Here is a 24,193-nt window from a genome sequence, read left to right as displayed (position 1 = left end):
ATTGGTAGCTTGATGGGGACGGCATTGAATCTATAAATTACCTTGGACAGTATGGCCATTTTCACGATATTGATTCTTCCTATCCATGAGCATGGAATGTTCTTCCATTTGTTTGTGTCCTCTTTTATTTCATTGAGCAGTGGTTTGTAGTTCTCCTTGAAGAGGTCCTTCACATCCCTTGTACGTTGGATTCCTAGGTATTTTATTCTCTTTGAAGTAATCGTGAATGGGAGTTCACTCATGATTTGGCTGTTTGTCTGTTGTTGGTGTATAGGAATGCTTGTGATTTTCACACATTGATTTTGTATCCTGAGACTTTGCTGAAGTTGCTTATCAGCTTAAGGAGATTTTGGGCTGAGATGATGGGGTTTGCTAAATATACAATCATGTCATCTGCAAATCAGGACAATTTGACTTCCTCTTTTCCTAATTGAATGCCCTTTATTTCTTTCTCCTGCCTGATTGTCCTGGCCAGAACTTCCAACACTACGTTGAATAGGAGTGGTGAGAGAGGGTATCCCTGTCTTGTGCCAGTTTTCAAAGGGAATGTTTCCAGTTTTTGCCCATTTAGTATGATATTGGCTGTGGGTTTGTCATAAACAGCTCTTATTATTTTGAGATACATCTCATCAATACCTAGTTTATTGAGAGTTTTTAGCATGGAGGGCTGTTGAATTTTGTCAAAGGCCTTTTCTGCATCTATTGAGATAATCCTGTGGTTTTTGTCTTTAGTTCTGTTTATATGATGGATTACTTTTATTGATTTGCATATGTTGAACCAGCCTTGCATCCCAGGGATGAAGTCCACTTGATCATGGTGGATAAGCTTTTTGATGTGCTGCTGGATTCAGTTTGCCAGTATTTTATTGAGGATTTTCGCATCGATGTTCATCAGGGATATGGGTCTAAAATTCTTTTTTGTTGTGTCTCTGCCAGGCTTTGGTATCAGGATGATGCTGGCCTCATAAAATGAGTTAGAGAGGATTCCCTCTTTTTCTACTGATTGGAATAGTTTCAGAAGGAATGGTACCAGCTCCTCTTTGTACCTCTGGCAGAATTCGGCTGTGAATCTGTCTGGTCTTGGACTTTTTTTGGTTGGTAGGCTATTAATTATTGCCTCAATTTCAGAGCCTGTTATTGGTTTATTCAGGGATTCGACTTCTTCCTGGTTTAGCCTTTGGAGGGTGTATACATCCAGGAATTTATCCATTTCATCTAGATTTTCTAGTTTATTTGCATAGAGGTGTTTATAGTATTCTCTGATGGTAGTTTGTATTTCTGTGGGATGGTGGTGATATCCCCTTTGTCATTTTTTATTGCATCTATTTCATTCTTCTCTCTTTTCTTCTTTATTAGTCTTGGTAGCAGTCTATCAATTTTGCTGATCTTTTCAAAAAACCAGCTCCTGGATTCATTGATTTTTTGCAGGTTTTTTTGTGTCTCTGTCTCCTTCAGTTCTGCTCTGATCTTAGTAATTTCTTGCCTTCTGCCAGCTTTTGAATGTGTTTGCTCTTGCTTCTCTAGTTCTTTTAATTGTGATGTTAGGGTGTCAGTTTTAGATCTTTCCTGCTTTCTCTTGTGGGCATTTAGTACTATAAATTTCCCTCTACACACTACTTTAAATGTTTCCCAGAGACACATTGTATCTGCCACTGCTAATGGCATGGCCACCTCTTCTCGGGGCCTCAGGAATCTTATCTGGACACCTTGCTTCCATCATATGGTGGCTGTAGTGGCAGAAGCTCTAGGGAGCTTGGGGGGCAGGTGGGATTTGTGCCTGAGCCTTTGTCATTTGCTCCATGAGGGATCCCACCCCTCCATCTGGGCACCAGCCATGGTCCTTGCCCACCTCCTCATCTTGCAGAGACAAAGCAACCCATCCCAGGACCCACGCGTAAGAGGCTGGCAGGGCCAGGGTTTGCTTGAGATTGTCAGCCTGTCAAGCCCGCCCTGCTCTGGAGCCCTTTCTCAACATTGGCTGAAGGACATGGGGAGTCCCGAGGAGGTGCAGCCTCGGGGTGAGCTGGCTGGTCTGCCCTGTGCTGGGGCTAAGGATCAAGGCCCTTCCCTTCCCTGGGGAGACTGGAATATAATCTCCCCCAGCTCCAAGCAGGGAAGCCCGGGCCCCTCTGCCAGGGCCACCTGGAGCCTTTCTGAGCCTTCTGGAGCCCCAGCATGACAGGGAGAGTCAGTTTTTCAATCAAACAATTGAGGACCCTGCCCCTTTAAATCCTGTTAAAGAGAAAATTAATGACTGGTCCCTGAGCAAAGCCCTGTGAGGGAGGAAATTGCCCTGTATCCTGAGGACACCAGTCCAGCCTGTGCAGACCCCTGGGGCTGCTCACCACGGACCCTAGGCCTGCAGAATCATCCATTTCTGCTTGTCCTCCAGGGTGCAAGCAGGCCCAAAAGGAGCTTGGAATGACAGGTGGTTGTGGCAGCAAATTGTGCAGGTGGGCTGGACTTTCTACCTGGATGCCTGGGTGAAGGTCATCTTTGAATCCTGCAGGAAATGGCTTATTCATTCTTCTGGATTTTCCCACTTATCAGAGTCTCTGTTGACCTGCCAGTCCCAGTTTTTTTGAGTGCAGAAAATCTTATGTAACAGGGCAGTCTGACAGCCTAGGATCCAGGATCTTTAGACATTAGCTTTAACTCCAAAGTCCATGCTCACAACCATGGTCATCTATCCCGGCTAACCAAGCAGGGGACTGGGAAGCAAAGTGACCTGTCCCAAACTTTGCTGTGTGTCTGACCCTCTCGCTATTCAAAAGCATTAGCAAGAGGGGCTCAACTCCTTAGGCAGGTAGCTATTCTACTTGAAATGACTGTGAAGGCTTTACAACAGTCCCTTTACAACAGTGGATGAGGTCACTTGGCTGCGTGTTTGGTACTTGTATACAGCATGCAATCACTGTCGAGCACTGCCCTTACTGCTGGCATGAGTGTGTGTGTGATGATGCAGTCCTGCCGACACCATCCTCTGATACCTGTCCTCTGACCGTGCCGCTCAGAAAGTCACACTCAGCAAGCTTCCCACCTTCCTGTCCTTTTGACACACCCATTTGCAACGATTCCCCTACTGGGTTGATGCATCCAGAAATGAGCTTTCTAACTGCAAATTCTTCTGAGTGGGGTCTGGCCCAGTTATGCTGCGGAATCTCTTCCATCCTCTGTGGGCCTCTCCTTTTTGAGACACCTGGTGACCACACCATGGATGAGGAGAGAGTGAGGGAAGCGTCTGCCTTGCTGGGTACTTTTCCTCTTCCCCAAATGTATTTTTGAGACAGAATATGAATGAGAGACCTTTATGGGAAACATGTTTTATTTTTGCCATTTAGCTGTGAAATCATCAGGATTCAGACATAAGATAGTGTAATTATTCTGCAAACACCCAGTGGACAGCTCCTATGTCACCCATAGCACCCGAGGGTGGGCAAACTGGCTCATTCTGGCTCTTCCAAGAAATGAATCCAACTGGTGACAGGGGACTCAGAGGCAACTTCTCTTCTCCTTTCCCACAGGGAGACATCTCCTGCTTCCTTTTCCAGGGCAATGTAGGCTGAGCACATCCCAAAGTGCTCAGATGAGCTGCTTGGTGGCCACAGGCTTAGCTGGGCCTGGGCCAGCCAAGGACCGAACCCAGGCTGTTGGAAGACAGCTTGGACTCCGTTTCACGCAGGGCTGGTTTAGATGTATCATAACCACAGTGGGCAGCACAGCCTCTTAGAATGAGAGCCAGATTCTTGAATGATCACTGGGAGCTTGTCCTAGAGAAAGACATGGAGGTGCAAATGCAGAAGGCCAAGGGTGAGTAAAGAAACTCCTTCCTTTGAGTGACCACGGAAGTGGGGCCCCATTCTAAAGATGCTGTTCTGGATCATCCCACAGTAGAGGAAGAACTGGTGCTTCCTGCTGGCAAGGCTGACAGACCCCAACATGCCCATGGCCCCTTAATGGATGACCCTACCCCATTCTTCAAAATCCCTTAAAGGGCACCCCTGCACCTGTCCTGCCCCAAGCTTGAGTTCATATCATAGCCCATTTTAGCACCTTGAGGGCTGGCACTGGAGTGGAGGGAAACCTGGGGGAGAGATGTTCCTCCCTTCTCCAGGCAGGTTGGAAGGGCTGAGGCCAGGGGCTGCCACAGTAACAACAGCCCTGAGCTCTGTCCCATCCAAGCTCCAGATGGCTGGCTTTGGACTTTGCAGAGAAGTGGTTTTTCTCAAGTGCAGGGGGCTTGGAATAAAGTGTCATTCGTGCATCGTCATGTTTTCTGCAATAATCAGCGAGCTGCCCTACCCATGGGGTAAAGAGGCCTCAACTCTTCCTCCCTGCCTCCCTCCTCCTCTCTTGTCTCTCAGACTACTTGCTAGTTTGCCTATTTTTTTCATGAAAATTCAGTCCAAGATACATAATTAAAAAATTCAAGGCACGAAGGAAAAATAGCAGGTTCTTGTCCCATTGCTATCCAAATTCCCCTCCCTAAACTCTTTCTTCTGATGTTTACCTCCATATTTCTAGGTAATATGCTTGTGCAGTTAATTCTTGATTTGTCAATTTTAAATGCCGATTGACTTCTTATGATGGAAGATGGGGTGGGGTTGCTTCTAACCCCCTTTCATGTCTACATCTTCCCTCCTTCTGATATATTTATGTCACATTTTCGTTAAATCAATATTCCATTTGTATTTTATTACAATTATATATGTACTGTTCACTGCTGAGTGAAAAAATACTCTAGGATCACATTTTCTCTCTTCTATAACTCTTTATTCTTCCAGAAGTTAATAACTACCTCGCTTTTTTGTCTGCTTAGTTTAAGTCATTTTCCTACTAATTCTTCCAAAGCTCTCCAGCAGAATTTCAAAATCCCTCTGAACATTATTTTTTCTATAATTAAGCAATCTGATCAAAAATTGCTCCCATTTTCCCCAAAGGCTGCCCCTCCAGCTCCTCTCGGGGTAGCTCACTCTCTTGCTCTGCTGCACAGCGCTGGTCCTTGGACTTCCCTGTCTCTGTCTAGTGTTGGATCTTCTGTTTCCTGGATTCCAACTCTTCCTCCTCCTTGGTTTATGCCTTTGGAGTGTACATGTCAGTTTCCCAGTTGGATGCATTTTTCTTCCAAAGCCAGCTCCAGAAGGTTGGACATCCTGGCATTTCAAGGTGCCTGGTAACCACCAGGTGTATGCTTGCCAATGGTGTTGGGTGTTTTCACATCACCAGAGGCACATCCAGACTCACAACTCTCAACTCACAGGTATAGAAGAGTTTAACTTGAACTCTGACAGTTCCATCTGCCCTGGGGTGTCAGTCTTCAACCCAACATCTAGCCAGGTCTCTCAAAAAGAATTTCTTTCGATGAACAGAATGAGATTGTAGAGATGGATTTACTAGGCTAGAAGCAGACTCATCCTGCAGAAAATGGTTGTTGGTCATCAGTAAGACCAGGGCCACTGTTGTCATATTTCACCTAAATCCTGCAGGCTAGGAGAAGTTGGCCCTTTCCTCAAGAAACTGTATTTTTATACAGTGGGAAATTGTTATAAATGACAATTTTGTTAGAATAAGGCATTTTACTGGCATATTGACAGATCAACATGGATGTAGATAACATTAGCTAGACAAACTCTCAGCAGGGTGTGATTTGCCGTGTATTAAACCTCTAGACTCTGAAATCAATTAAAATCAGTACAGCCTCAAGTGTCCAAGGAACACAGAGCAATGAGATAAGTATTAGCATTCTTTCAAGTATGAACTTTATATTTAAACATACTTTAACATATTTTAATATAGGTATTGCCTGCAATGTGACAACAAGGCATACACTTTGTTTAAAAGAAATATATATGATGGGAAGAGAGGAAGAGGAGTTCAGCCCAGTTGCATATACTATATCCCAATCTGCTAGGTCAGAGGAGAGCAGATGGGTTGAAGATGAGCCAGAGGGAGGAACAGAAGTATTCTTACAACGAAAGTATACCTCAACTTGCCCCGTGAGTCCAAGGGCAGATAAAAGACCTCTTGTACACAGTTTGTAGGGAGTGACCTGGAAACCAAGTAGACTGGTGATGGAGCTCCAATAACCCTCATCTCTGGGAGAAGCTTGCTTAACTCAGGACAAAGCCTTTGCTCGCTCCAGTGACACTTTGTAACACAGAGGATCAAGTGAGCAAGGAGAGGGACTTCTCTGGATCAAATCCTGGCTAACAATAAAAGTCTCTTTGCTGACCTCAGAGTGTTGGAACTCCTAGAAGAAAGAAACTTTGTAATAGCAAAGTAAGGGAATATTGGATAGAGTTGAAGTGACCAGGACACTTTCAACTTTTTCAAAAAAGTGAGGGAAATTTTCAAATTTTTCAAAAAAGTGAGGGAAAAATAGGCCTTCAAAAGATAATATGGGTCATGATGTATTAGAGATAATAACAAGATAATATTTACCTGCCTCCCAGTACACCAAAGGGGAAGAAAATAGAGAATAGCTAAAATAGCAGGAAGACTAGGATATAAGCTAATACTAACAAATGTTGGGATGAGAACAAAACAAAGGAAGGTATAAACCTGAAAGAACAATTTCTTTCGGTTATTTGGGAGAAAGTTACCAACTAGTTTCTCCATGGTAGGTGTTTCGCTTTGTGCTAAGGAAATAGCAACAAACAAGACATACCCAGGCTTATAGTCTAGCAGAGAATACTGACATCAAGCAAGTAACGAAAAGTGTGTTAACTCAGCCAGCTACAAATAGAAGTGAACTTCCTCAACCTGGCAAATGGTATCTATGAAAAATGCACAGTGATCATCGTATTTAATGGCAAAGGATTGGGTGTTTTCTCCCAAGATCAGGAACACAAGGTTGTCTGCTTTGTTCACTTCTATTCGGCATTGTATTAGAGGTTCTAGCCAGAAAATTAGGCAAGAAAAAGAAATAAAGAGCCTCTATATTGGAGTGGAAAAATAAAACTATCTTTACTTGCAGATTACATGATTTTTGAACATATAAAATTCTAAGGAAGCCCTTTAAAAATATTGGAACTAGGCCGGGCGCGGTGGCTCACGCTTGTAATCCCAGCACTTTGGGAGGCCGAGGCGGGCGGATCACGAGGTCAGGAGATCGAGACCGCGGTGAAACCTCGTCTCTACTAAAAAACACAAAAAAATTAGCCGGGCGTGGTGGCGGGCACCTGTAGTCCCAGCTACTCGGAGAGGCTGAGGCAGGAGAATGGCGTGAACCCGGGAGGCGGAGCTTGCAGTGAGCTGAGATTGCGCCACTGCACTCCAGCCTGGGCGACAGAGCGAGACTCCGTCTCAAGAAAAAAAAAAAAAATATTGGAACTAATAAACAAGTTTAGCAAGGTTGCAGGATATAAGATCAATATAAAAATAATTTTTATTGCTGTGCACTAGCAATGAAAATCTGAAAATAAGATTAACAATTTTATTTAAAATTGCATCCCAAACTACAATAGTTAGGAATAAATTTAACAAGGAAAGTGTAAGACTTCTACACTGAAAACTGTAAATCATTGTTCAAAAAAATTAAAGAAGATCTATAAAAATGAAGAGACACATGGAACAAAAGATTTTATATTGTGAAGATGGCAATATTCCCCAGATTGACCTTTAGATTTAATGTAATCTCTATCAAAATCCCAGAAGCTGATAAGTTGATTCTAAAATTCATATGTAAATGCAAGGAACGCAGAAGAGCCAAAATAGTCTTGAAAAGTAAAATAAAGCTGGAAAACTCACACTTCCTAATTTCAAAACTTACTATAAAATTGTAGGCCGGGCGCGGTGGCTCACGCCTGTAATCCCAGCACTTTGGGAGGCCGAGGTGGGTGGATCACGAGGTCAGGAGATCGAGACCATCCTGGCTAACACAGTGAAACCCCGTCTCTACTAAAAATACAAAAACTTAGCCGGGCGTGGTGGTGGGCACCTGTAGTCCCAGCTACTCGGGAGGCTGAGGCAGGAGAATGGCATGAACCCGGGAGGCGGAGCTTGCAGTGAGCCGAGATCGTGCCACTGCACTCCAGCCTGGGTGACAGAGCGAGACTCTGTCTCAAAAAAAAAATAAAAAAATTAAAAAAATTAAAAAAAAATTGTAGCAATCAACAAAGTGTGATACTGGCATAAGATACACATATAAATCAATTGAACAGAAAGGAAAGTCCATAAATAAATTCTTATATTAAATTGATTTTTGAAAAGGGTTCCAAGACAAAGAAACAGGAGAACGAATAGTTTTTTCAGCAACTGGTGCTGGGACAAATGAATGAATGCAGAAGAATGAAATTAAAACCCTACTTCACACCATATAAAAAATGATCTCAAAATGGATCAAAGACCTAAATGTAAGAGCTAAACTATAAAACTTTTTGAAGAAAAACCAGAATAAATAGTTTGACCTTGGGTTGGGCAATGATTTCTCAGCTATACCACAAAAAATATGTGACAAAAGAAAACAATAGATAAATTAGACTCCATCAAAATTAAAGACTCATATGCTACAGATGATAGCGTCAAAAACTGCAAAGACAACCTACAGAAGGGGAGAAAAATTTTGCAAATCACATATATAAGGAATTCGTATCTACAATATACAAAGAACATCTACAACTCCTCTGTAGTAAAAATATAAATAACCCAGCTTAAAAATGGACAAAGAATTAAATGAACAGTTCTCTGAAGAAGATATAAAATAACCCATAAGCACTGAAAAGATGCTCAAAATCATTAGTCATCATGAAAATGCAAATCAAAACCACAGTGAGATATCACTTCACACTCCCTAGGATTGCTATAAAAGACAGACAATGACAAGGGTTGCTGAGGATGTGGAGAAACTGGAATTCTCATTTGCAGCTGGTGGGAATGTAAAATGGTACAGCTGCTTTGGAAAACAGTTTGGTGGTTCCTCAAAAAGTTACAAATAGAATTTCCATATGATCCAGCAGTTCCACTCATAAAGTATTCCACCCAATTGAAATAAAAACATATGTCCCCCCAAAAACCTGTGCACAAACATTCATAGCAGGATTATTAATAACAGTCAAAACTAGAAACAACCCACATGTCTATCAACTGAGGAATAGATGAAAAAAATGGGGTATAGCCACAATGAAATATTATTTGGCACTTAAAAGGAATGAAGTACTGATACATGCTACAACATGGATGAATCCTGACAGCATTACGCTAAGTGAAAGAAGCCAGTCATAAAGGACCACATGTTGTATGAATCCAATCATATGAAATGTCCAGAATAGGTAAACTTACAGATTCAGAAGGTAGATTAGTGGTTGCCTCAGGCTAGAGGGTGGGACACAATTGGGGAGCAACTGCTGTGGGCATGCTAGATGGGCATGGGGTTTCTTTTCTGTGGTGATAAAAATGTTCTAACAATCATATTGTGGTGATTGTTGCACAACTCTGACTATGCTAAAAACCATTGAACTCTATAATTTAAATGAGCAAACTGTACAATGTGTGAATTATATCTCAATATATTTCTTTAAAAGAAGGAATGGGCTAAAACCAAGTGTATTGAATGTTATGACTGGGGAGGGGTGATATGTGAGTGAATAATATGGGAACCCATAACATGGAAACCCAACTGGGCTAAGACATAAAGGATCAGGAGTTTGGTGACTGATAGCCAAGACAGAGCAGACAGTAAGGCCAAAGGCTTGAGGCTAGGAAAAGCATGGAAAATAGAAGGAAGTAAAGGTGTAATGGTGTGGTGGGAGTAGAGAGCAGGAAAAAGAGGCACAAGTTGTGGTTAGATGGTGGGCAGGGGCCAGAGGAGACAGGCTCTTGTGGCCCATGTTAATGATGCCAGATTTTTCCTTTGAGCAATGGGAGGACATTGAAGGGTTTTTAAGCCTGGAGAATGTAATGACTGGATTTGAATTTTAAAAAGTGTAGTCCGGCTGCAGGAAATTGATTTGAGGGATATGAGTGGATATAGGAAAATCAGATAGGGAGGCCATGCCAAAGTCAGGGAGAGAGATGATGTCTAAGAAATCTCAACTGAAGCAGTTAGCAGGGAGAGTGGGAAGTGAGAATATGTAGACAATGAGCTCTTCTGTGAAATTTGGTTGCAATGAGAGGAAAGAGGTAGAGTTTAGCTGGAAGGGGTAGGAGATGAAGAAATTTAAAAGATACACATTTTTAATGGGAGTTAAATGACTCCAGAAGACAGAAACAGGTTTAGTATTCAGAAGACAGAAGAGAGAATCAGGCCCTTGAGAAGGTGAAGGGTAATGAGGAAGAAGGGGGGAAATAGTTACAGAGGAAGGTGGGTTTGTAGATGTGGAGGCAGAACTTCTTCACCCTCCTGCCTCCAATTCTGTAAAGCAAACCACAAGCCAAGAGTGAGTGGATGTGCTTTAATGATGTGATGCCAGAGGGTGGTGATTAATGAGGAAGCTAGGGAAGCACTCCTGGGGCTGATGATAGGCATTAGTGAAAGAAACTGAAGTAAACACAACAATGCCTCTAATATTGTACTTCCTTCTGACACATTTTTTAAAAATAGGAAGGGTGGAAAGATTAGTTAAGAGAGAATCAGGACCCTGTACAGGAGAAAAGATAGTAACAGAGAATCCAGTTATTTTGAAAGTTTAAGCCTTTAGGCCCTGTGTATCAAATTAGCTTAGATATACAATTGAAGAATCATTTTTGCTATTAGAAATCATGCAGATTGGACTAGACACAATAAAACTGAAAATAATCAAATGTTCTGTTTTTAAAAAGGAGTGAAAGGAGAACTCAAGGAAATATGGTTGGGTCAAATTAACTATGATCTCTGCAGTATTCATTTGCGATCATTAGAAAGCATCATGTGTTCATCAGGAAATATTTATGCTAAAACATTATTTATGGAGACAGTGCCTGTCTCTTGACTTCAAGGTACATGAATGGGAGATTAAATACTGTTTATAAAAACAATCGAGTTTTAGGTGATATTGATCACAGGTCGGCTGCGTGGAGAACTGTATACTTCAAAGGTACATTGGCACATAGAGAATGGTCACCAGGAGGTCTGGATGAAAACCAACAGGAATAATTAAAGAAGACAGGCTTTGGGCAAAACAGCAAAGGTATCCTCAAATATTTGTAGGTCTTGCATGTCCAGTATTTTTTTCTACAGTGGTCCAGAAAGTAGAGCCAGAAGCATGAGTAGAAAGTTTCAGGGAAGTAGATGATTGCCTCTAGCTAAGGAATACCTAACACTCGGAGATGTCCAACAATGGGAACCACAACATCTTGAGCTCCCCTGTCCTAAAGGATTCTAGAAGACTGATGGGGCTTCTGCTACAGCAGGGTTGGGGTGTGAACTATGTAACTCTAGGGTCTGTTTCGTGAAAAAAAATGTAGAGGAAATGACCTGAGTGTTAATTCTTCAGCACACTCATGCTAGAGGGATAAACACTGATGCCTACAGATGTTCATCATCTGTCCAAAGCTGCACAGTGAGACAATGGTACAGCTGGGGCTAGAGCCTGCTCTTCTCTCCCCAAGGCCTGACTATTTCTACCATTTCTGTTGCTCTACACCATTCCATTTCCACCATTTCTCTTGCCCTTCCTGTGATGAGAGATACTTTTTTTCTTTGGAACTTCAGTAAAGAATTCTAAACCCTCATTCATGCCTTTCAAGCCATGCCTTTCCATAAAGGTCCATTGGTCTACATTGTCTGCACGAAATCTGAAGCATTGGCCTTGAAACTCAAGGGCCTTGAGCAGCTAAGCCTTGGTTCACTTATGTAAAGGTCTGTCATCCCTGAGGAGGCTCTCCCAAGGAGAGAGTCTTACGTGCAGTTCTTAGAGGAGAAGGGGGACTCATGCTCCCAGGAGGGAAAGACTTCAAAGCTACCATGTCTTACCTGAGCTGTGGGTCTGCTTTCCTCTTTGCTTCAGTTGTACATGACCAGGCTCATCCACTGAAAAATAAGCATCATCATTACAACAATTCTTTACAGTTGTTAGCTTAATACAGAGCAGGGCAAATGCCACTCTCCTCCCTCGGAAGACCTCAGTCCAGTCTCATCACCCCTTCCAGCTAATTACAACCCAAGCAGGGCACGGGGCGGGGTTGTCTCACAGCACATCTTCTGCTACTCCCTGAATAACCAGGCAGTGAGACGTATATCTTAGGTCGACCAGCTGGCTGGTCAGGAGCCTCTAAAACTCAATGGGAATAAGTTTAATGTACAGTGAGCTCAGCGGGCTGTCCTTCTGTTCCCTCCTGGATTTATGACTCCCACATAATCCTCTGCTTTATTAAGCTATTGGAAAAAAATAAAATCTGTCTGCCAAGATCCTAAAGCAGCCTGGCAGCCAGCGATATATAAGGCAGTAATTGGAGGTTGGGGGGACAGCTTGGCTGGCCTTTGACAGACGGTTCAATATCCTCAGGGAGAAAAATGCCCCCTGGAATCAAGTCAAGGGAGGCAGCCTGGGACTGTGCCTGCCCCGGGGAGGGGAAGGTACCTCACCTCCATTTCTGTCAGGTAGAGTCCTTTTCCATCCTTAGAGAGGTTGCGGAAAGTCTCTAGGATAAAGAAGGGAAGGTTTTGACTGACTGAGGAGGAAGGAATCCAGGCAGTTCAGGGGAGGCAGGCCTGGGCCCATAAGGAGAACAGGAGGTGATTCTGTAAAGCAGCCCCTCCTGCTCCATGGGGTGTGCCTGTCACCCATCCTCTTCTCTGTCCAGCTGAACTCTGCATGGGGCGAGTGGCTCAGGGCTCACCTCCTCAGAGGGGCTGTGTGCCTGCTCTGCCCACACGCCTCTCCCTTTCCCAGCTTCCTTGCACTCCCTGCCCCTGCATCCATCCACACTAGGCTGTGGGGATGTGAGGGCTTGTCATTCTTTCAGTGATACAATTTGGGGACCTCCCCTGTGCAACTGAGAACTGTGTGGGGGCCAAGGCTTGTACCTCAGGCTTCTCTTTTACCCTCCCAAAGCCTTAGTCTCTCAATCTTTTTGCCCAGCTCAGAGCTGCAGGCTTTGCAGCGGTGCCTCGTGGCATGGCGGTGAGAGGATTATAAGCGGGGAGGGGTCTGGCCTCTCTCCCCCAATCACAGCGGCCCCACTGTGGCCTGGGGTTTCACACTAGATTTCGTTAAAAACAAAGGGTCACGCTGCTAAAAAGTGTGGAAACTTCGGCCCACACAGTTGGATTTCTGAAGCCTGGGGAGAGACCTCCTGCCCCCACTTATTCACTTGTGTGTGAAATTCCTTCAGCAAAGACCGAACTCCTTCATTACATAACTGAAGAGCAGGTTTCAATGATAACCACAACCTGGAGACGGGGACAGCGTGATTTCAATTAACCTTGTTCCTGAGAGAGGGGCTGGGCAGGGTGATGAGGAAAAGAGACCTGCGATGGGGAACTACAGGGGAGAGGGGGGTGCAGAGGGAGCTGGTCACACCATCTGCAGCCTCGGTTGGCACCTCACGCAGGCTGCCAGCCCACCCTGCTGCTGAGGCCTCATGCAGGCCTGGGGTGGGGTAGGGGGTGGCCGGTCCTCCCCTGTGTTCTTCGGTCACTGCCAAGGTCCCTGGGATGCCGCTCGGTGACACTTACTTGCCATGGCTTCAAGCCGCATCAGGAAGCAGACCAGGCTGGGGAAGCTGACCCTGCCAACGCTGTCGCTGTACCTGAGGGTCACCAGATGCAGCAGCTCACGGCTGATGAAGATCCCTCTGAGGAAGTCTGGGGCCACAGGTGAACGAGTGAGTGAGAGGAGGCTAGGGCTGGGGGGTTCCTCTGCCTCTCAGGGTCTGAGAGACCTGTTCAGAGGGCCTGGCAACCTCCCACCAACTCCTCCCACTCAGCCCCCTCCCTTCAGTGTCTTCTCTTTCTTATAGGTTGTTAGGCCCCAGGAACCTAGTTCTGGAGTCTGGCTGGAGACCACGTGAAGATACTGAAGGCCCTGCTCTGGGGAACACATCAGCCTTCACAATTATCTGATCATTCCCACGTAATGGGAGAGCTGCTGGGACACCTGCGGGTTGCTTCTAGCCCTGCCTCTGTCAAACTTCTCTCTGCTGATGACCTTGACAACCTTCCTCCCCACCCATGACTGTAGGTGGGTTGTTTATGGGTGCTGCTAGTGTAGGTGGGAGTGGGCCCTGGCAGAAGGAGAGGCAGTCCTAAGTCCACCCAGGGAAAAGACTGACCCTTGGCGGGAGAGCAGAATGCAGAAGGTGGCTTCAGGCAGGCAGGAGCTCAGCGCCTTGTCATCCTGCGCTTCTAGTTATAAGCTCCAGGGAGGCACCGACCTTACAGGGGCCAAGTGCATGCTGGCACATAGTCAGGCTTTGCAAGACTTAGCAAGTAGAACCCTGCAAGCCAAACCATCCATCATGGGGACAAGCCTGGTGGCCCGTGAGCCTCTGGCAGCCAGAGACACAGGTGGTTTCTCTAGCGGAGTTAATAAAACATGAACTCGAATGCCTTTAGATAAGCCAGGTCCTCCCCTGCTTGCCACGTTCTCAGTCACCTGTTTTCTGACTGTGAGCTCCATCGCCCCTCTCACTTACTTGCCTGGCTGCTGAAGGCTTACTGAATTGAGTTTGAACAATTTTCTACTTTTTTCTGTTTTATTATTCTGGAGTCACGTGTGAGGTCTTTTTAAAAGATTTCATCTTTAATGGATTCTTAAAGTGTGGTCCCCAGACCAGGGGCATGAGCATCCCCAGGGAGCTTGTTAGAAATGCAAATTCCTGAGCCCCACCCAGACCTCCTGATCAGAGGTGCGGCAATCTGTGCTTTAACAAGCCCTGAAGGGGATTCGGAGGCAGCTCGGGTTTGAGAGTCCCAGCTCCACGTTATGAAGCATTAAGGGGAGGATCCAGGCTACAGGTGGGGGCAGCAGTCTGATCTTTCTGCCCTGTCTCCAGGCCAGGATCCACAGAAGGGAGGATGATGGAGACTCTCCTTCCAGTGTTAACCCCGGAAAATGTGATTTTACATTTTATTAAAGGAAGGTGGCCATTTCCTTGTGAAACTTTTTTTGTGATCCATTTTCCCCATTGGGACAGTAGAGGGGATGATTCCTGCCCTTCCCAGTTCACAGGGTAGTTGAGACAGTCAAATGAGATGACGCAAACAGAAGTGCTTGGTGAACCATGGAGCACTTATGCACCCTAAGGGATTATTATCATTATCCCAGGGCTGAAAGCCTTTGCCTACTTGAAGCAGACAGATGCCATTTGATTTAATTTAGCCCTAAACTCTCTGTGAAGAGAGAGAGATCATCAGCCAGCCTGTGGGTATTTAACCCTGATGGCCCAGATACTGAGCTGGAAGCACGTCTCCGAGGCGAGCTCGATTCCTGATAGGGTATCAATCACGCGGTGGCTATTTCCTCACAATTAGAGCTGTGCTGGGGAGGAAAGACATCTGGGAAAACTGACTGGCATGTGAGACCTAAGACAGGGCAACTCTGTTTGAGTCTGCAACCCTGGAGGCCCCCCAGGGTCAGTGTGAACTGGGGAGGACACGAGAGCTGCGGCGCTCCTCTCTCCTGATTGCCTGGCACTGTTGTGCCAGCCTTGCTACTAGGGGTGTGGGCATCACACCCCCCCCCACCCCGGACCTTGGGCACCACAGCTCCAAAGTCCCCATTGTACCTGTATTCTCTATGGCCTTCCTCAAGTCCGAGCTCAGGAGGACTCCAGGGCTTGTCTGAACCTTCTGGAAAACATGCTAATAGGGGAAGAGAAGCAAGAAGTCTGTGTGAAGATTGGGGAGGTCCTGGATACTCCTTTTCCATCCTGGGAGCTTGCTTCCCTAAACCTCAGAGGAAGGCACGGTCACAGCACTGAGGACTGGGAGGACAGAGTGGCCACACCTGGTGAACTGACCATCCTGGCTGCCCGCTGAAGGGCTGTGGCTGCTTCTCTCCTCACCCATGCTCCTTCCTCTTCTGCACCCCCAGACTGGGCCCTGACACACAGGGCAGTTTTCTACTTTTGAGGGGAGTGTAGGGCTCTCTAAGGAGTTTGTGTAGGGTAGTGGTTAACAGCACAGGCTTTACAACCAAACTGCTAGGGTTGAAATCGTGGACCATTTACCAGCTGTATTACCTTTGGCCATGACTTAATCTTCTTAGGCCTCAGTTTCCTCATCTGTAGCATAGGGCTAATTACAGTGCCTACCTCATAGGTTTGTTGCAGTGAGTAAATGACTAAATATTTATAAAGTGCTTGGGAGAGTGCTTTGCACATTAGGGAATGCTCTATAGAAAATATTGAAAGCGGGTTAGAATTGCATCCTGGAGCCCAGCACAGGGGCAGAAGGTGGCAACTGGAACATATCACTTTTGTATGGGGCAGCTCTTGCATCCACCTAGGCCTTTTCTACCTCTATCGAATTCTCTGTATAATCCTGGTCAACATCATACTTCACAGATGAGGACACTGATACTCAGGCAGGGAACATTTTGCCTTGGATTAGGTGTGTAAGTGCTGCAGGACTGAACTCAGGACCCTAATTTGGGTTTATGCCTAGCTGTCCCCAGGAGCTACTCCAAAGCAAAGTACCCACACACAGGCATGTGACTGAGGCCAACCATGGGAGACAACCGTTGCAAAATAGCAGCTGGACAGCTTTTATGGGGCCTTATTCGGCTTTTGGTGAGTGCAAGGACAGACCTAGACTGTTCTCAGGAATTCATTCGTTCATTCGGAATTTCTTCGGTCATTTATTCAGCATCTTGAACCCCTGCTGTGTTTTAGACACTAGGGAGGCTCTGGGGAAAGACGGATATGAGGGAACCCTTGTCCTGGGGGACCCAGGGGAGTGGGCATGCCGGCTGTCGCAGTGCCCTGCAATGAAATGAGAAACCAAGTGACCCCTAGTCAGGGATCCGGGGATATATACTGAAATAGCCACAGAGAAACACTTTTTTTCAGCCTTTAAACATGTTATGAAAATATTTAGTGACATGGCTAGACATTTGATGTATTTATTGGCATTTATTAGTTTTTAAAAACAGATTATACTTCTATGTGGCATGTGTGGGTATACATATTACAAGAAAAATTCTGAAGTATGAAGGGTAGGTGGGCACTGGCCAGTGTCAGGGTGCAGGGAGGGGAGAGACAAGAGAGGCAGGCTGAAGGGGCACAGGTGTGATGTTTACAGGAAATAGTGAGTCTCCTTTAAACTTGTATTGGAGTCTAAAGGAGAGAGTGGGATGAGTGGAAAGGGCTTCTCCTGGGCCCCAAATAGGGACCCACTTAGAGGGTCTTGCGTGCCACTCTGAGGGTTTAGACTTTGTCCTAGGAACAATGAGGAGGCCACATTGAGGCTTCAGGCCACATCTATGTTTTTGACAGATCCTCTGGCAGGTGGATTGGACGGGAATGAGATAAGCTAGCAGGTGTTGCAGTGGAGGGAGGGGTGGGGGTGGGGGGAGATGCTAGTGGGTAGCTTTAGCTTACAGGGACAGCATTCTCCTCCCACCTCCAACGCATCCCTCATTCCGCCACCTAATTGGGCATTGCCTTGTGCCTTCTAGAGTTGCACTACGTCTCTCCAAACAACATGCAAGCTCTCCTTGAGGGCAGGGGTGAGATTTCCTCTTCTTTCATACCCCTGAATCCTGGTGCAGGGTTAGACACCCAGTAATTCCTTGCTAACTGCACAGAATAAGAGTGCTAGTCACAGAGAATGTCCCCATACCTGGTAGTGAACAAGGCGCTTCCACAGTCGCGCAAACTCCTCTTGGTCTAGCCGCCCATTCACTTTCAGCTGGGTAAGGAGTTAAGAGTGAACCAGCCAGCCTGCAAGGTGCAGAGGGGCTGCCATCCTGCCAATGAAGCCGGAGCAGGTCCATTCATCACTAGCAGCACAGTTGGTCCATTGTCACCTAGATGTGGCCCCACGCCAGCTGGCTCCCGCTGTATCTCAAAGGGACCTGGCTTAGATTTGTTTTACAAAGAAAAATGGGCAATTGGAAGAAGGAACTCCTGAGGAAAGGAGGCCAATATCTCTTGCATCCGAGGGAAGAGAGGGGTCTAGAACACAGCCTCCACCAGTTGGAGTGGGCCCTCTGGCTCCAGAAGTTGGGGAGGAGCACGAAGGGGTCATGGCAACCTCAGAAGCAGCAGCCATGGGTGAGCACGTAGAGCCCTGTGTGCATAAGTGTAGAGGGAATGCATCCCATGGGCATGTTAAAGCCAGCCCTGGCCGCACCGTATGATGGGTTCAGTGATGACTAATGAAGGGAAAAGCATTAACCTCTGAGAATTGGAAGGGGGGCCAGTGAGTGAGTAGGAAGAAGGCTGAAAGAGACCTGTCCGCTTTGCAGGGGTCCAGCAAATGTGACCTCCCCTAGGGTTACTCACCCTGGGCCGTGGCGCTGTGAGGACCATTTGGATTCCTCTGTGGGAGATGGGCAGTGTCTCTGACAGATTCCAAAGCACAGCCAGCAGAGACAGGGCCCGATTTATGATTTCATCAAAAAAGCCCTCTTGTTTCACAGTGGCTGGCTTCACAGTCCCAGTTGAGTCTTGTCAACAGAGTGGGAGCAGGGCAATGCGTCTCAGGAGACAGCACACTGCTGAGTGAGGGGCTGGCAGGGCATCATCTGGGGGTCTACACTCATGGAGTCAGCCTCTCCTGCCTGCCAAGCGAGGGGTACACAGGAGGGGGATGGCTCACTGGGGAATGGAAATCAGGAGGAGAGACAGGAACCTGGGGTTCGATTCTTGGTCCTACACTTGTAGGCACGGGCCTGGAGTGAGTCCCTGAACTGCCTCCGCCCAGCCTTTCCCGCTGTGAATGCAGCATAACAATGCTGGGGTGCAGCTGCTGTGTAGACCAGGCAGTTTTCCATGTTTTGATGGTAGTTATCTTGATTGAATTGGGGACTTGTTGAAGTAAGAAATTTAAATAATGGAGACTCCTCCAGTGGGAATGGAATGGGTGAAAGGGAAAATAGTTCCCAACGGTGCTATAAAGGGGCGGTTTAGGATAAGGTTAGAGCATAGACTTTGGAGGCCGAAAGCTCCAACTTCAAATCTGGGCATGAGTCTTGACTAGCTGTGTGATCTGGGCAAATTACTTAACCTCTCTGAACTCCTGTTTCTTCTACTATATGATGAGATGATACTTTTTGTATCAGAGGGATTGCTTCAAGAATTATAAGGACACACACACACACACACACACACACACACACACCCCAGTACACTGATCAGCACATAGTAGGTGCTTGATAGATGGTAACTATTATCATTGTTGCTGTGGCACGTTAGTGAGTTAGTAGAGAATCCCCAGAAACTCAGGGACAGGGAAGAAGAGAAAATACTGAGTGAGAAAAGGGTTCCCTACTGTCCTAATTAGGTCTCTGGGGAAGCCCACAGAGCAGAGGGGTGCTCAGAGCATGGGAGGGATGACCGCAAAGGATACTTCCATCAGAGCCACCAAGCTGCGGCACTCATCTAAGGAGAACATGTCCCCTGGAGGTCCTGAGGAGAGAAGGACAGGAAGGACTGAAGTGTTGACAGGGGGGTGTGGGGTGGGGTTGCCAGCAGGGAGGAGGATGGGGCCAGCTTGCCCTTGGGCTGCTCATACCTGTCAGAAGCTCCTGGTTGAGAAGGCTGTGAAGCTGGGTGGCATCAATGTCCAGCCTCTGATCCAAACAAGGAAAGAATGCAGGAATTATATCAGTGCCAGGATCTGAGAGGCACATCTGCCTGCCCTGTAAAAGCACTCAGATTTCCAAGCACTTAGTCCCCACAATGTACCCATCTTGCCCTCGTCATGAAGCCTTACCTGATGGCTCCCAGCCATGTAGTGACTTCCTCCCCTGCACATCTGTCATGTTGGTCACTCCTGATGCTTGGCCCCTGGTGTGGGTGACCTTGTATTTCTCTCTTTATCCATTACTGGACTGAAAGCAGTTTAGTCCTTCCCCCATCCCTGGCACTTGGGAACCGCTCATGGCAAGTATTGTTGAATGAATCAACTCAACCCTTCAGATGTGTTCCCCATCTGCTTCCAGGAAGAGACTAGGAAAAACTATGACTACTGTGTGCATGTGTGTGTGGGTATGTGTGTGTGTGTGTGTGTGTGTGTGTGTGCAAGTGTGTGATAATAGGAATTAAAAATACCAGAAATGTAGGCTAAGAGAAACTGCTATCATTGAGCACATTACTTAGCATTAATTTTCCCAGCCACTGAAGCAAAAAGGGAGACATCATGGTTTTCTTTGGATTAAGAGCAGGAAGAAATTGAGGTTGGGGAGGGAGGAACTCTTCCTGGCCTCAACTTCTGGGGCAGTTAACTGCATTTGATTTTATATTGGGGGTATCCAGCAGGTTGACAGGCAGTGTCTTTGATGACAATTTCACAGAGACATGGAGCTGTTCTATATGTGGCTGTTCCTCATGTCCAGCCTGGGAAGGGCAGAGGGGATGCTATACTGCTATTGCCCTGGGAAAGCATTTTCATGGGGAGCTGGCGCTGGAAAGATTTATCAGCAGGTGGCCCTGTAGAGTGGCACTGGTCAGGTAGAATAGGATGCCTCCTGGGGGTCTTCTGAGAATCATCACCTTCCATCTCCCAGGATTGGCCTTACCACCTTGAACTGGAAGCACAAACAGCCCCAGAGCCAGTCCAGATGGGGTCGTCACCTAGAAGGATGACCCCTCAGGATGCCCCTAAGGAAAGCATCCTGCCAGTGCCTGAAGATGGTCCTTGGGTCATTTCTCCAACATCTCACTTTGGGTTTTATCAGGAAAGTTGGTGTTGAGTGCCCACTATCAACTGAGTTTCTCTTCCAAAGACTCAGGACACCTTGCTTTGAACAGCAGTTAGCATGCTAATGAGGAGTTCCAACTTCCATGGAATCGTCCACTATAACGCAGCTTTGGGGCATGGACCATGTCTTTTTCCTCCACATTCCCATGTAAGGACAGAGCCTGCTCTGGGTCCTGCACTCCATAACCAAGCAAAAGAGTCTGAGGAGATGAGGGTAAGAATGGAGGTGAGGGCTGCTTAAACAGTCTCCTAAAAATTTGCATGTTTGCCTCGACCACCGCAATGCAAGATGCCCAAAAGCTATTCCTTGGGATTCCCAAAGCTTAGTGTGGGACTTGTAATGTCCAGGTGCTGGGTAAATGCTGGCTACTTGGTGGATAGACCTAGCTCATCCCAGAGTCTAAGTGGATCCTTCCTTTCTCACAGGCAGACCCTGGGTTATAGAGCTGTCACCACTACTACAGTGAATGAAGAACTGGTGGTAGTATCGAGTCACTGTACTAGGTTTTTTTTTTTTTTTTTTTGAGATGGAGCCTTGCTCTGTCATCCAGGCTGCAGTGCAATGGCATCATCTTGGCTCACTGCAACCTCTGCCTCCTGGGTTCAGGCAATTCTCCTGTCTCAGCCTCCCGAGTAGCTGGGACTACAGGCGTGTGCTACCATGCCCGGCTAATTTTTGTGTTTTTAGTAGAGATGGGGTTTTACCATGCTGGCCAGGCTGGTCTCGAATTCCTGACCTCCTGATCCACCTGCCTTGGCCTCCCAAAGTGCTGGGATTACAGGCGTCAGCCACTGCACCCGGCAACCATTGTATTAGTTTAAATCTAGTTAAAGTGATAGAAAAGATCAGAAGAGAGGACACAGTGAGTGCAAGGAGGAATATTTTGCTTTAAACTTTCTTTGGAGGACACAGACCCTGAGGACAGCTTGTAGGATTACAGAATACTGCCAGGTGGGCCCTGCTCAAGAGTGCCTGGCTAGGAGGGGGCTGGAATCCAGTCTCTTTTCTGCTTCCCAGCCATGTATCTGGCAGAATGCCACACTGGGGTCTTATTCTAATTCCTGCGAAGGCCCTCTATTGGCCACCAGTCACCCTCTATGAGGAGGAACTTGGCTGTTGTTTGGAAAAGTCTTGATTAGAAAATCTGTCCCATCTTCACATATGGCAAACATTTTTATTTTAGAGATACAGGTTCATGGGCCACGTGTGAGAATTTGCCACCTGCCACTGAAGGAAGCTTGGTCTCAGGCATCCTAATGAGGCCCTGCTAACCACCTCAGGGGCTAACCTTCACTCAGGCATCTGCTCTGGGGGAGGTGATCTGTCTTAATTCAATAGAAATGATTGAGCACCTCCTTGGGCCAAGGACAGTGATCAGTGTTGGGGACAAGGAATGCATATAATATCATCCCTGCCTTTGGGAGCTTGCAGACTGAGGACAGTCATCTTGGCCGGCCTTGTCATGCAGTGAGTGAAGTGCCTCCTGAATCAGCCCAGATGGTGGACCTGGATCCTGGGCTGGTACTGACTTCATGGAGGTCCGTGTTCCTGTATTCAGCTGCGCTTTGCAACACATGCCACTCATTCCAGCCACATTCTTAGTTTTTCCCTACTTTGGCCCAGGCTGCTTCTGGGTGACCACTGCCCCATTAACCCTCTGAATGCAAAGGCAGGGCCTGCCATCCTTCCTGTCCTTGGTCTCTTCCTGGTTCAAGGCAGCAGGGTAGAGATGATCATCGGTATCACTTTCCACTTTCCACACTAACACAATTATTAACGGTAAGAGGCCCATTGTGCAGAGCCCCTGGCAGCTATTTTATTCTGACAAGTCAAGGAGTTCTTTATAACAGTTTATTAAGCCATTAAGGAAATCCTGTGTGCACATAGGTGGTTTGGCAGCAAGGATGCTGTGTGTGCTGTATGAAGCTGGCTAGCTCCCGGGAGGAAGGATGCCAGGTTGGTGGGAGGTGGCTGAGTAGGAGAAGGAAAGGTTTCAAGGGGTACTGCCAATTGCTTGTTTAAAGATTTAGAGGGCAATGCACCTCACACCCCATAATTATCCCCTCCCTTTCTAAGCTCTACATTCCATCTTGACGTCACCCAGATGGCACTGGGTGGGGCACCCCATCTCTACCGAGTTTGGCAGCCAGAGCAGTTCTGGAGATGATCCAGACAGAGAGGCAGGTAAAATAATCCATCAAGTCACTTCTCCTCTCTGCATCCCAATAAGGGCCTGTGAGAGCTGTCCCTCCCTCAGGTCCCCTTTCTCTGCTCCCATGTAAGGCCCCTGGGTGCTAGGTACCATACCTGCTGAGCATATCTGTTGAAAATGCTTTGTTGGGAGCCATGTTCGGAAGGGCTTCCCTGGATCAAAGGGAAAATAGCCAATGTTAGACTTCTGGGGAAGGAGGCCACCCATCTGGTACAGCAGGGGTGTAACAACCCCTGCCAAGATCTGAGAAAGAGGCTTTATAGGGCAGTTGGAAAAAGCCTTCTGGGGAATGAGAAAACTGAAGTTTGTGGAAGGAAGAGGGCTGGGTTGAGCCTGGCCTTGGAGGCCTGGTCTTCTCCCCCTACCCCGCCCCTTTAAGCCTTCATCGGCCTATCATGGTGTCTCTCTTTTCATTGGTTGGGGGCAGGGGGAGGCGCAAAGAAGCAGATGGAAACTCTTGGGGATGGGATGGGGCCAATGAGGCTTGCCAGCCAAACCTTGCTGAATACCTACCTTCATTCTGAGGTTGAAATGGCTGCTCAGGTGCCTAGAAAATCAGAGGACAGTGTGACAAGGATGACCAGCTCACCACTCAAAGGGGGCCTGCATATAGAGGGCACCCAGGTGGCACTGGATTTTGATGCCAAGTTCCTGAATGGGGCACCCTCAGCACTGCAGGACATGAAGTAAGCAGCTACAGCACTGTGGCCACGAGCCCAGCCTTTTGGCTGGAAATGGTCAGTCTTTAACTGTTTAGTAAATGGTTCCTTCCACAACCAGATACACACTTCCAGCAACTCCCATTGTCAGCATGGCAGATAGGCTCTGCCTTAGGTTCCATCTCTGATTGGTGGTATGATGGTGGCCTGGCATGCTGGACTTAGAAGGTCTCACCAACGCTCAGCTGCAAAGACTGCCGTAATGATGGCAATGTCTGTCTTGGGCCCAAGAGGAGACAAGGGGCCCAGTGGAGTGAGCACTTGCTGCTCTCAGTCTTGAATGATCAAGTTGGCATGGAAGACCCTCCATGATGGACTCTTCCTTTCAGGCCCATCTTTTACTGTCTCCCTGCTATACCCCACATTCCAGGCCATGTGACATGTTGGCCAAATGCTACCTTCCCGTGTGGATGCCGATGCTACTTTCCAAGCAGTCCTGTGCACAGCCACTTCCCTGTCGCCATTCATGCTTTTTT

General features: G+C 46.9%; 1 protein-coding gene across 1 annotated transcript in view; it reads right to left on the bottom strand.

Annotated features, from left to right (window-relative positions):
• Positions 1-3,307: 3,307 nt before the first annotated feature.
• CAPN13 (calpain 13) overlaps positions 3,308-24,193 on the bottom strand; it is an 84,984-nt gene continuing 64,098 nt past the window's right edge. The window contains exons 14-23 of the mRNA XM_030799806.1: positions 23,512-23,545; positions 23,094-23,150; positions 19,598-19,655; positions 19,433-19,491; positions 17,702-17,770; positions 15,646-15,721; positions 13,595-13,723; positions 12,503-12,558; positions 11,891-11,947; positions 3,308-3,770 (exon numbers count right to left, since the gene is read on the bottom strand). Coding sequence (XP_030655666.1) covers positions 11,921-11,947; positions 12,503-12,558; positions 13,595-13,723; positions 15,646-15,721; positions 17,702-17,770; positions 19,433-19,491; positions 19,598-19,655; positions 23,094-23,150; positions 23,512-23,545 — 565 coding nt within the window. The 3' untranslated portion in view covers positions 3,308-3,770; positions 11,891-11,920. The remainder of the gene's footprint in view (positions 3,771-11,890; positions 11,948-12,502; positions 12,559-13,594; positions 13,724-15,645; positions 15,722-17,701; positions 17,771-19,432; positions 19,492-19,597; positions 19,656-23,093; positions 23,151-23,511; positions 23,546-24,193) is intronic.

Source organism: Nomascus leucogenys, chromosome 19 (genome assembly GCF_006542625.1).
Source record: "Nomascus leucogenys isolate Asia chromosome 19, Asia_NLE_v1, whole genome shotgun sequence".
NCBI classification, from domain to species: Eukaryota; Metazoa; Chordata; class Mammalia; order Primates; family Hylobatidae; genus Nomascus; species Nomascus leucogenys.
The sequence above is the reverse complement of the archived record's forward strand: the minus strand, read 5'-3'. Positions and strand labels throughout refer to the sequence as shown.